This window comes from Hemiscyllium ocellatum, chromosome 32, assembly GCF_020745735.1.
Source record: "Hemiscyllium ocellatum isolate sHemOce1 chromosome 32, sHemOce1.pat.X.cur, whole genome shotgun sequence".
Taxonomy (NCBI): Eukaryota; Metazoa; Chordata; class Chondrichthyes; order Orectolobiformes; family Hemiscylliidae; genus Hemiscyllium; species Hemiscyllium ocellatum.
In genome coordinates this window covers 40,691,394-40,703,942 of record NC_083432.1, presented here as the reverse complement: position 1 = coordinate 40,703,942, position 12,549 = coordinate 40,691,394, and the positions used below count along the sequence as shown (strand labels likewise).

The following is a 12,549-nucleotide window of genomic DNA, read 5'->3' as shown; positions in this document are numbered from 1 at the left end:
AAAGGAAGGGTTTAGAGGGAAATGATCTAAATGCTGGCAAATTGGTCTAGATTTATTTAGGATCTCTGGTTGGCATGGACAAGTTGGACCGAAGGGTATATTTCCGTGCTGTACATTTCTATGACTCTATGACTCCTTGAGCTGACTGCAATCTGAATCTGCATTTTCACACAAAATTGAGTGCCATCTTGGTCAAAATCATGCACAGCCATGAGATAAAATTATCAGTTTAAATTCACTTTTAGTACCAAAAGCATAAAATTAGACAAACTGTGAGGGAACAAAAGTGCATAAAGTCGAATTACAGGTGATGGTATAGGTCCTGGTACATAAACATGCATCAGTGAAGTCACATCTATAAATCCAAGTTTGACTGATACCGTGCCAGCCTCGACTACATAGATTTCTTCTCTGAAGCCAGATTGATGCACCTGTAAAGACAGTCAGGAGGCAGCACTCCCTTTAAACCAGTGAAATGAATCAAATTTTTAATCAGACACCATCTGGGCCTCAGTCCAAGAGAGTTGCTGCATGTGTGTGACTGTTTTTTTAGTGTGTGCTATCAGTATTATAATGAGCAATGGGCAATGCTAATTAAAGAGTTTGTTGGCACAAGATTTCTTTTTGAAACTGGGTGCAGTGTTTCTAATGTGATCCAGCTTCTCAACTGGAACTGGCTGAATGGAAAAGTAAACCGCAGAAACCTGCACAGCTTCCGTTCCATTAGATCTGAGAAATGGATCTAATTAATCACAAAGCCTCCTGCGTGGTACAGAATCGAGCACAATGTTGCAGCTGCTGCAGGTTTGGAAATAAAAGGCAAAGCTGCTGAAGAAACTCAGCAGGTATCACAGCTTCAGTAGAGAGAGCAACAGAATTAACATTTAATGTCGAAGACCTTCATCAGAATTATTTAACTCAGTATTCTTCCAGAATTTTCTGCTTCCATTTCAAAGTTCTGACTGGTCTGCGCAAGACCTCTTTTGATCTTTCTCCAGAGTAAGCGCCTTATTTCTTCTGAAGATAAACCTAAAACATGATTCACACTAAGACCAGCATCAAGCAACAATCTATAAGCACAAACAAACTAGGAGCAGGAGTAGGCAGTTCAGACTCTTAAATCTTCTGTGCCATGCAGTATGATCATGGCTGATCTCATCTCAGCCTCAACCCCATTTTTCTGCTCCTTCCTATAACCCTTTAACCCATTCCTAATTAAAAATCTATCTCTTCCTTACACACTTTGTGGCAGTGAATTCCGCAGATTCCTGATCCTATTGGAGGAATATTTTCTCCTGTTCCTTTTTTAAAATCTGCTACCCCTTAGCTTAAAACTATGACTTCTCATTCTAGTTTGTCTCATATGAAGAAACGTGTGTTGTCTGATTTTCCAATCCCCTTTAGCATTTTTTATAACACACAAATAGATCTCCTTTCATTCTTCTAAACCCTAGACAAAAAAACAGCTCAATCTCTCTTCATTAGACAAACTCCTCATCTCTGGAATTAATCGAGTGAACCTCCTCTGAACTGCCTCCAATGCAACTCCATCCCTCAATTAAAGAGACCAAAATAGCACACAGTACTCCAGGTGAGGACTCATTAATGCCTTGTCCACTTGAAACAACACTCCCTACTTTTCCACTCCAATGCTTTAGCCAAAATTCCGCTTGCCTTCTTTATTACCTGCCATACCTGCACACTAGTTTTCTGTGATTCATTCACAACGACACCCAGATCCCTCTGCACTGAAGCACTCTGAGGTTTTGCTCCATTTAGGTAATAAGTTACCTCTCTATTCCTTCGAACCAACATGGGTAACCTCACACTCATCCAAGTTAAACTTTGTCTGCCAAAGTTTGGACCATTTACCTAACCCAACCATATCCATCTGTCAATTTATTATTTCTTTGTTGCAATTTGCTTTCCCACCTATTTCAGTAGCATCTGCAAACATGGCTATAGTATGTTCTATCGCTGCATCCAAGTTATGAATAAAGATTATAACTACTGTAGTAGGGGCCTGAGGAACAAAGCCTGGGGCAACTAACCCCCATCCGTGCCAACTAGTTACATCTTGCTAATCAGAAAAAGACCAGTTATCCCAACTCTCACTGTAGCACCTTTAACTGAAACACTTCAAAAGGAGGATTATAAAACAAAATATGAATGACTGACTTAAGGACCCAGAAGATAAAGCCAGTAAACCTGGGGAATAGCACATATTGGTCTGACTTATCTCATGTCGTTCAAAACAGGGATCCAGTATGACTAATACATTCCTTTCCTATTTCACGTGTTTCCCTCTGGGGATGTCTTAGGTTTGATGACCAAAATCTGTGTCACAGTTAGGTTTTAAGGAGTGTCCAGAAGCAGGAAAGAAAGGTCAAGAAGCAGAGAGGAGTACAGAGGATTCCCTGTGCTTGTGTCCATGCCAGCTGAAGACAAATGAATGCAGAAATGGTGCAACTGAATATTTCGTTTGATATTCTCAAGTACCATTTATAATTACGCGCTGTGATAACGTTACAAAACTATTTGCAGAAATTGTGCTAAGTTTATAATCAGCCATTGGTGATGATGCAGAATCCATTGTAATTTGCATTGTAGACTATGAAAGTACTGTTGCCATTCACAGTCCATTACAACACACATTGTACTCAATCGGTACTGTGTACATTTCATATATAGATACATAGAATATTACAGCGTAGTACAGTCTCTTCAGCCCTCGATGTTGCACCGACCTGTGGAACCAATCTGAAGCCATCTAACCTACACTATTCCATTCTCGTCCATATGCCTTTCCAACAACCATTTAAACGCCTTTAAAGTTGGCGAGTCTACTACTGTTGTAGGCAGTGCGTTCCACGCCCCTACCACCTCTGACATCTGTCCGATATCTATCACCCCTCAAATTAAAGCTATGTCCCCTCATGCTAGCCATTGCCATTTGAGGAAAAAGGCTCTCCCTGTCCACCCTATCTAACCCTCTGGTTATCTTATGTGTCTCAATTAAGTCACCTCTCAATCTTCTTCTCTCTAATGAAAACAGCCTCATGTCCCTCAGCCTTTCCTCATAAGACCTTCCCTCCATACCAGGCAACATCCCAGTAAACCTCCTCTTTCCAAAGCTTCCATATCCTTCCTACAATGTGGGTGACCAGAACTATATACAATACTCAAAATGTAGCTGCACCAGAGTTTTGTATAGCCACAGCATGATCTCATGGTTCCTAAACTCGATCCCTCTACCAATAAAAGCTAACCCATCGTATGCCTTCTTAACAACCTTATTAACCTGAGTGGCAACTTTCAAGGATCTATGTACATGGACACTGAGATCTCTCAGCTCATCTACACTACCAAGAATTTTACCATTAGCCCAGTACCCTGCATTCCTGTTACTACTTCCAAAGTGAATCACCTCACAGTTTTCCACATTAAACTCCATTTGCCACCTCTCAGCCCAGCTCTGCACCTTATCTATGGCTCTCTGAAACCTACAACATCCTTCGTCACTATCCACAACTCTACCGACCTAAATGTCAGCCGCAAATTTACTAACCCATTCTTCTATGCCCTCATCCAGGTCATTTATAAAAATGACAAACAACAATGGATGCAAAACAGATGCTTGCTAGTAACTGAACTCACTAGTAACTGAACTCCAGGATGAATATTTTCCATCAATTACCACCCTTTGACTTCTTTCAGCTAACCAACTTCTGATCCAAACTGTTACATCACCCTCTATCCCATGCTTCTGTATTTTGTGCAACAGCCTACCGTGGGGAACCTTATCAAATGCTTCACTGAAATCCATGTACACCACATCAACTGCTTTACCCTCATCCACCTGTTTGGTCACCTTTTCAAAGAACTCAGTAAGGTTTGTGAGGCATAACCTACCCTTCACAAAACTGTGTTGACTATCCATAATCAATTTACTCCTTTCTAGATGATTATAGATTCGATCTCTTCCAACCTTTTCCAACACTTTACCCACAACCAAAGTAAGGCTCACAGATCTATAATTTACAGGATTGTCTCAACTCACCTTCTTGAATAAGGGAACAACATCTGCTATCCTCCAGTCTTCTGTCACTATTCCTGAAGACAATGATGACATAACGATCAAAGCCAAAGGCTCGGCAATCTCCTCCCTGACTTCCCAAAGAATCCTAGGATAAATCCCATCTGGCCCAGGAGACTTATATATTTTTTCACTTTCCAGAATTGCTAATACCTCCGTCTTATGCAACTCAATCCCATTTAGTCTAGTGGTCTGTATCACAGTGTTCTCCTCGACCACATTGTCTTTTACTAGTGTGAAACCCAATGAAAAGTATTTATTTAGCACTTCCCCTATCTCCACTGACTCCATAAACAATTTCCCTCTATTATGCTTGATTGACCCTAATCTTACTTAAATGTTGAATCAGATTTCAACTGTGTTCTACATGTAGCAAGTTTTATATTTTACCAGTCTCTGGGTAACACAGTTTCTTCTGAATTCTTTCTTAGATTAACATGCAGCTTGATGTTATCTGGATGTTATACTGAAAGTGAGGGAAAGTTACAGTAAGGGAGGAATTTCATACACTGACAGTTATGTTTCTGGAATGAATGTTGTGAGAGGAGAGTTTGGTTTGGAGGGGATGGTACTCTAGGATTTTCAATACTGGAAGCGATGATAAGTTAGGAGGGTTATGGTACAGGGAAGGCGGCTGATATACAAGGAGAGTATTGGTACTGGAGGGGGTATTATACGAGGAGAATTACAATACTTCACTAGCAACATGATGAGATTGATTCAAGGGAATCCCTAAGGAAATTCCCACTGACAGGTGTTTAAAATCATCTCTGGCAAAATGGTGACCTTCTCAACAGCTCTTAGAGCTGATCATTCCCCAGGGGCCCTTTGAGGCTTAATTTTCCCCACGACCATTGCGAAGAGATAGGAAGATAAGTGGGGGGGGGGGGGCGGAAACTGACGTTTTTGATAAGGGATAGCATTTCAACTGTACTTAGGGAGGATATTCCCGGAATTACATCCCGGAAGGTTATTTAGGTGGAACTCAGCAATAAGAAAGGGATGATCACCTTATTGGGATTGTATTATAAACCCTCCCCCCCCACCTCCCCAATAGTCAGAGGGAAATTGAGAAACAAATTTGTAAGGAGATCTCAGTTATCTGTAAGAATAATAGGGTAGTTATGGCAGGGGATTTTAACTTTCCAAACATAGATTGGGACTGCCATAGTTTTAAGGGTTTAGATGGAGAGGGTGAGGAATTTGTTAAGCAAGTACAAGAAAATTTTCTGATTCAGTATGTGGATGTACCTACTAGAGAAGGTGCAAAACTTGACCTACTCTTGGGAAATAAGGCAGGGCAGGTGACTGAGGTGTCAGTGGAGGGGGGCACTTTGGGGCCAGCGACCATAATTCCATTAGATTTAAAATAGTGATGGAAAAGGATAGACCAGATCTAAAAGTTGTAGTTCTAAATAGGAGAGAGGTCAATTTTAACGGTATTAGGCAAGAACTTTCAAAAGCTGACTGGGGGCAGATATTTGCAGGTAAAGGGACAGCTGGAAAATGGGAAGCCTTCAGAAATGAGATAACGAGAGTCCAGCGACCGTATATTCCTGTTAGGGTGAAAGGAAAGGCTGGTAGGTATAGGGAATGCTGGATGACTAGAGAAGTTGAGGATTTGGTTAAGGAAAAAAAAGGAAGCATATGTCAGGCATTGACAGGATAGATAGAGTGAATCCTTAGAAGAATATAAAGGCAGTAGGAGTATACTTAAGACAGAAATCAGGAGGGCAAAAAGGAGACATGAGATAGCTTTGGCAAAAAGAATTAAGGAGGATCCAAAGGGTTTTTACAAATACATTAAGGCCAAAAGGGTAACTCGGGAGAGAATAGTGCCCCTCAAAGATCAGCAAGGTGGCCTTTGTATGGAGCCACAGGAGATAGGGGAGATACTAAACAAGAATTTTGCATCAGTGTTTACTGTGGAAAAGGGCATGGAAGGTATAGAATGTATGGAAATAGATGGTGACATCTTGAAAAGTGTCAATATTACAGAGGAGGAAGTGCTGGATGTTTTTAAACGCGCAAAAGTGGATAAATTCCCAGGACCTGATCAGGTGTACTCTCAAATTCTGTGGGAAGCTAGGGAAGTGATTGCTGGACCTCTTGCTGAGATATTTGCATCATTGATAGTCACAGGTGAGGTGCCGGAAAACTGGAGGTTGGCTGACGTGGTGCCACAGTTTAAGAAGGGTGGTAAGGACAAGCCAGGGAACTATAGACCAGTGAGCCTGACATCAGTGGTGGGCAAGTTGTTGGAGGGAATCCTGAGGGACAGGATGTACATGTACTTGGAAAGGGAAAGACTGATTAGGGATAGTCAACATGGCTTTGTGCATCGAAAATCATGTCTCACAAACTACTTCTTTGAGTTTTTTTGAAGAAGTAACAAAGAAGATTGATGAGGGCAGAGTGGTCAACCTGATCTATATGGACTTCAGTAAGGTGTTTGACAAGGTTCCCCATGGGAGACTGGTTAGCAAGGTTCGATCTCATGGAATACAGGAAGAACTAACCATTCGGATACAGAACGGGCTCAAAGGTAGAAGGCAGAGAGTGGTGGTGGAGGATTGTTACTCAGACTGGAGGCCTGTGACCAGTGGGGTGCCACAAGGATCAGTGCTGGATCCACTAATTTTCATCATTTATATAAATGTTTTGGATGTGAACTTAAGAGATATAGTTAGTAAGTTTGCAGTAGACACCAAAATTGGAGGTGTAGTGGACAGCAAAGAAGGTTACCTCAGATTACAACAGGATCTTTATCAGATGAGCCAATGGGCTGAGAAGGGTCAGATTGAGTTTAATTTAGATAATTGCAAGGTACTACATTTTGGAAAAGCAAATCTTAACAGGACTTATACACTAAATGGGTAAAAACAATGACTGCAGATTTCTCTCCACCCCTACCCTCCTCTCATTTATCTCTCCATCCTTCAGGCACTCTGCCTGTATTCCAGATGAAGGGCTTTTGCCCGAAACGTCGATTTTACTGCTCCTCAGATGGTGGCTGAACTGCTGTGCTTTTCCAGCACCACTAATCCAGAATTATACACTTAATGGTAAAATCCCAGAGAGTACTGATGAACAAAGAAACCTTGGAGCGCAGGTTCATAGCTCCTTGAAAGTAGAGTCACAGGTACGTAGGGTAGTGAAGAAGATGTTTGGTATGCTTTCTTTTATTGTCAGAGTATTGGGTAGAGAAGTTGGAAGGTCATGTTGCAGCTGTACAGGGCATTGGTTAAGCCACTTTTGGAATATTGCTGGCTATTCTGGTGTCCTTCCTATCGGAAGGATGTTGTGAAACCTGAAAGAGTTCAGAAAAGATTTACAAGGATGTTGCTAGGGATGGAGGATTTGAGCTATCGAGAGAGGTTGAATAAGGTAGTGCTGCTTTCCCTGGAGCGTCAGCGGCTAAGGCGTGACCTTATCGAGGTTTATAAAATCATGAGGGGCACAAATAGGATAAATAGACAAGTCTTTTCCCTGGGGTGGGGGAGTCCAGAACTAGAGGGCATAGGTTTAGGGTGAGAGGGGAAAAATATAAAAGAGACCTAAGGGGCAACTTTTTCACACAGACAGTGGTACGTGTATGGAATGGGCTGCCAGATGAAGTGGTGGAGGCTGGTACAATTGCAACATTTAAAAGCCATCTGGATGGGTATATGAATAGGAAGGGTTTGGGGGGATATGGGCCAAGTGCTGGCGAATGAGACCAGATTAATTTAGGATATCTGGTCAGCATGGACGAGTTGGACCAAAGGGTCTGTTTCTATGACTCTATGGCTCTAAGTGATTCCCACTCACACCACATTCAAACTATGGTCTGTATTCCATCGCTTGAATGATAGTAGTGATTGTGAATATTGTCTGGAATTTAAACTTTTTTAGGATTAATAGTCAACCAACAATGAATTACATGAGAATTTAATCATACAGAAACTTCTCCATTTGGAAATTACAAATATATTTGACCTGATTACATTGAATTAAAGCACAGAAACAGGATGATTAGTCTGTATTTGTGGTCTTTTCAAGTTCCACTCGATTCTCTTCCCACCAATAACATTTCACCCTGTCACCACATCCTCTAGCCTTTCTCGTCACTATCTAGCTTTGCCCTCCATATATAGATCATTCATATGCAAAGACTTCAGGGATATTCAATGTAGCATAGATTGAGCCATTTGTTTAAAGGGAGAAAGGATGCTTTCGAAAACAGATTCTTCTGTTCAATAGATGTTCTTTTAAAATACATCTTCAATATGTCAACCACAAATTCAGCAGAGTGTGAATGCCTTGTCTGACAGGGCAATAAGTGAAAAAAATCCTCAGGGAGATGAGTTCTGTATGATTGAAAAGCAGATTTATGGTCATTACTGTCATCAATCCCGACAGAAAAATAAAACCTGTCACATAGCTGCAGGTTTAAAAGTACTTGGGTTTTCATGTCTACTGGCCTTCCTTCCTGTGACTTTAAAGGTCTCTATCTAAAAAAAAGCTAACACTAAATCTTTTGGAATTGTGATTCAAGTTGCTGTATTTAATCCTTGTGTCTTAAATTTCAATCCCCAAATTGGTGAATGGTACAACACAAAGGACAGCATTTTACCCATCAGTGGTACAGCTCTATAATTAGTCTCACTCCCAACTCTTTCCCCAAACATTTGTAATCTTCTTTTCACCACGTTTTAATCCAATTAACATTTGAAAGTTATAAATCAATCTGCTGTCCTTTCTGCATTACAGATCACAACAACTCACTACATAATAAAATGTTGGCTCAAGTCTCTTCTGGTAGTTTTGCCAATCACCTTAAATCTATGTCCTCTGGCTCCTGACACTTCTGCGCTGGGACTAGTTTTTCTCTATTTATTCTATGAAAAGCCCTTCATAATTTCTAATATCTCTATTATGTCTCCCCGTAGTCATCTTTTCTTTAAAGAAAATAACTCCAGCTTATCCAGTTTAACCATAAATTGAAATCTCAGTCCTGCTCCCATTAATCTCTTCTGCACCTGCACCAAAGCCTTGACATTAGCCTTGAAAGCCTCAGGCTCAGTTGAATTCCAGGATTCTGACCTATCAACAATGTAGGAACAACAATATAGTTCTAATTCAGTATGATGCATGGTTTGGGAGAGTATTGGGGTTTCTGAAGTTGGGGATTGTGGGGACAGAGGGCAGTGGATCCTGAAGTAAAGGCAGGGGAGTAGCTTTCAACAGATACCCCAGACCCTTCCTTGATCAGGTACTGACTTTGATCAGAAAATCATTGAAAGACAATATAAAATAAGGGGTATAATTCAAAAGGAAATGCAGGAACAGTGTATATGTGCACAAATCATCGAAGATGACAGAACAGGGAGAGAGAACAATTAATGGAGCAGACAGTGTCCATGAATTTATTAATAGGGACAGAGAGTACAAGAGCAAAGAGGTGATGTTGAATTTGCATAAAAATGCATTAGCTCTCAGTTGGAGTATTGTGCCAATTCCAAGAAAGATGTGAATACATTGAAGACAGTGCAGGAAAAAGAATGCTCCAGGAATGAGAAACTACAGTATGATGGTTTGAAGATGTTGGAGGTTGTTCACCCACTCTCCAGGTGGGGCTGCTGCTCAGTGGTAGTGTTAGGGTTGGGTCCACGGACTGGGCCTGGCTGGAAAGGGCAGCCTCTCGATACCTCCTGGCCACGGCAGACAGGCCGTGAAATTCTTTGGTTTTGGCTACATAGAAATTTCAAAGTTCACGAGATTCCATGCGGTGACTATCACTCATCACCATTTCTCAGATTGAAAAATACACAGGAAATGTTTAGGGCATTTATCCTGTTAAAGGATAAAACTTAGCAAAAAATAAAATCTTCATCATAATATACCCCTTGAATGGTGTATTAATAGTGGAAAATTGATCGCCATTGGGACTTTGTATCAATCCACTTACCAACTCTTCAGTGTACGCTCCGATGGTACCTGCTGTTTGACTGTAGTCACTTAAACTGTGACTTAAAAACACTGTTGGTACTATCAGGTCAAATAATCCACTTACACTTCACACTTTCAGGAATTTAATGCTGCTGTCCTTGCCTTCCTTGTTCAAAGCAGGAAAGTAGATGATAAAATAACTGTATTCAGCAAAATGTTTTATTTCTCTTCCTCTGGGGCTCTGCCCTTTATTTCTAGAGACATAGAGCTGTACAGCATGGAAACAGACCCTTCGGTCCAACTTGTCCATGCTGACCAGATATCCTAAATTAATCTGGTCTCATTTGCCAGCACTTGGCCCATATCCCTCTAAAGCCTTCCTATTCATGTACCCATCCAGATGCCTTTTAAATGTTGTAATTGTACCAGCCTCCACCACTTCCTCTCGCAGCTCATTCCAATTACCCTTCTGGTCTCCCTTCTATCGGAAGGATATTGTGCAATTTGAAAGTATACAAAAAAGATTTACAAGATGTTGCTAGCATTGGAAGGTTTGAGCTTCAGGGAGAGGCTGAAAAGGCTGGGCTATTTTCCCTGGAATGTTGGAGGCTGAGGGGAGGACCTTATAGATGTTTATAAAATCATGAGAGGCATGGATAGGGTAAATAGACAAGGCCTTTTCCCTGGTTTGGGGAAATCCAGAAATAGAGGGCATAGGTTTAGGGTGAGGGGGGAAATATTTAACACATTTGTTTAAGCCCATCCCTCATTTAAATCAGGGAGGGTAACAGAGTCGTGATCAAACGACAATGTTCCTCCAAGTCAACTTCCTCAATGATACAGCACATTGTATGAGTACTGAACCATCTGCGGAGATTTTACCAGTCAGGGAAATAGTTGTCATTGCTTGTGGAATGGCCTTTAATTAAAAAAAGCTGAATTGAAAGGGAAAAGCCTGTCTAAAGAAAGACACAGAACAACATCAAGACAAAATGCTCCTTATCTCAAAGGAGTTAAAGGCTTACCTTGGAGTAAGAGATGAACCGTGCTCCCTTCAGCAACTTGTTGATTCACGGTCTGGTTTCAAAGTGCGTGCTAACTCTGAACAATTACACAGGAAGCGGTTAGATACAATTTCTGCGATGGAACAGACGAACAGCCTGACCAGTTTCAGGAAGCAGCTCCAACTCTCCACAGAGTCTCTGAAGTATTACGCATTGAATATGGCCGCACGAGATCATGACTTAACGCTCTTCTCCTGCCCTTCCCCATACCCTTGCACATTGTTTCTAATCAATAATTGGCCAATAGCCTCTTGAATGCCTCAACTGAACCTCAATACTCCCAGACAGACCATTCCAGGTCAGCTGGATGGTTTGCTTCACATTTGCCCGTATTTCCAAACACTTTCCATCCGTGCTCTCTCATTCACATGCTTGTTATGGATGGGAACAGTTTCCCCCTATCTAATCTAGCCAGCCTGCTCATGATTTTGAAAACTTCTATCAGATCTCCTCTTAGCCTTCTTGCCTCCAGGCTTGCTAATCTATCCTCATCCCTGGAACATTCTAGTAAATCTCTTCTGCACTCTTTCCAAAACTTCACATTCTTCCTATAACATGGCACCCAAATCTCTACACAACTGAATACCTTGTACAAGTTCAGCAACAACACTTTGCTCTTATTATCTGTGCTCCTATTAATAAAGCTATATGGTTTTTAACTGTTCTCTCTCCCTGTACTGCCACCTTCAATAATCTGTACACATATGATTTTTGAGAAGACTTGTACCTCAGGTTGAGGTTCAGGATGTACGTTTGCTCGCTGAGCTGGTGGGTTTGTTTTCAAATGTTTCGTCACCATGCTAAGTAACATCACCTGTGAACCTTGGCTTCACCAGAGACTGATGAAGGGCCTTTGCCCAAAACATTGATTCTCCTGGTCCCCGGATTCTGCCTGACCTACTGTGCTTTTCCAGCACCACATTCTCGATCCTAATCTCCAGCATCTGCAGTCCTCACTTTCGCCGAGCAAACTTACAACCTGAATCTGTACACATATACAACCAGGTCTCTCTAAACTTGCATCCTCCTTAGAATTGTCCCCACCATTTTACATTGTCTTTCAATGTTCTTCCTACTAAAGTACATCATGCCATACTTCTCTACATTGAATTTCCTCAGTTACCTGTCCACCCACTCTACCTTAATTTCTAATTTGCAGTTTTGCCAATGTCTGATTGTGTTAGATGTAGCAATCTTTTCTTAAAGAGTGTCTCATAGAACATAGAACAATACAGCGCAGAACAGGCCCTTCGGCCCTCGATGTTGTGCCGACGTGTGAACTATTGTCAGCTCGTCCCCCTACACTATCCCAAAATCATCCATGTGCTTGTCCAAGGATTGTTTAAATCTCCCTAATGTGGCTGAATTAACTACATTCCACGCCCTTACCACTCGCTGCATAAAGAACCTGCCTCTGACATCTGTCTTAAATCTATCACCCTTCAATTTGTAGTTATG

General features: G+C 41.4%; 1 protein-coding gene across 3 annotated transcripts in view; it reads right to left on the bottom strand.

The window, feature by feature from the left end:
• LOC132830838 (gasdermin-A-like) overlaps positions 1-11,123 on the bottom strand; it is a 62,346-nt gene extending 51,223 nt beyond the window's left edge. Inside the window, exons 1-2 of one of the 3 annotated variants that reach the window (XM_060848717.1) lie at positions 11,053-11,117; positions 4,061-4,113 (exon numbers count right to left, since the gene is read on the bottom strand). In XM_060848717.1, coding sequence (XP_060704700.1) covers positions 4,061-4,083 — 23 coding nt within the window. In that variant the 5' untranslated portion in view covers positions 4,084-4,113; positions 11,053-11,117. Of the gene's footprint in view, positions 1-4,060; positions 4,114-11,052 lie in introns of all 3 variants that reach the window. The other 2 variants (XM_060848720.1, XM_060848718.1) reach the window with 2 other exon arrangements.
• Positions 11,124-12,549: the final 1,426 nt, after the last annotated feature.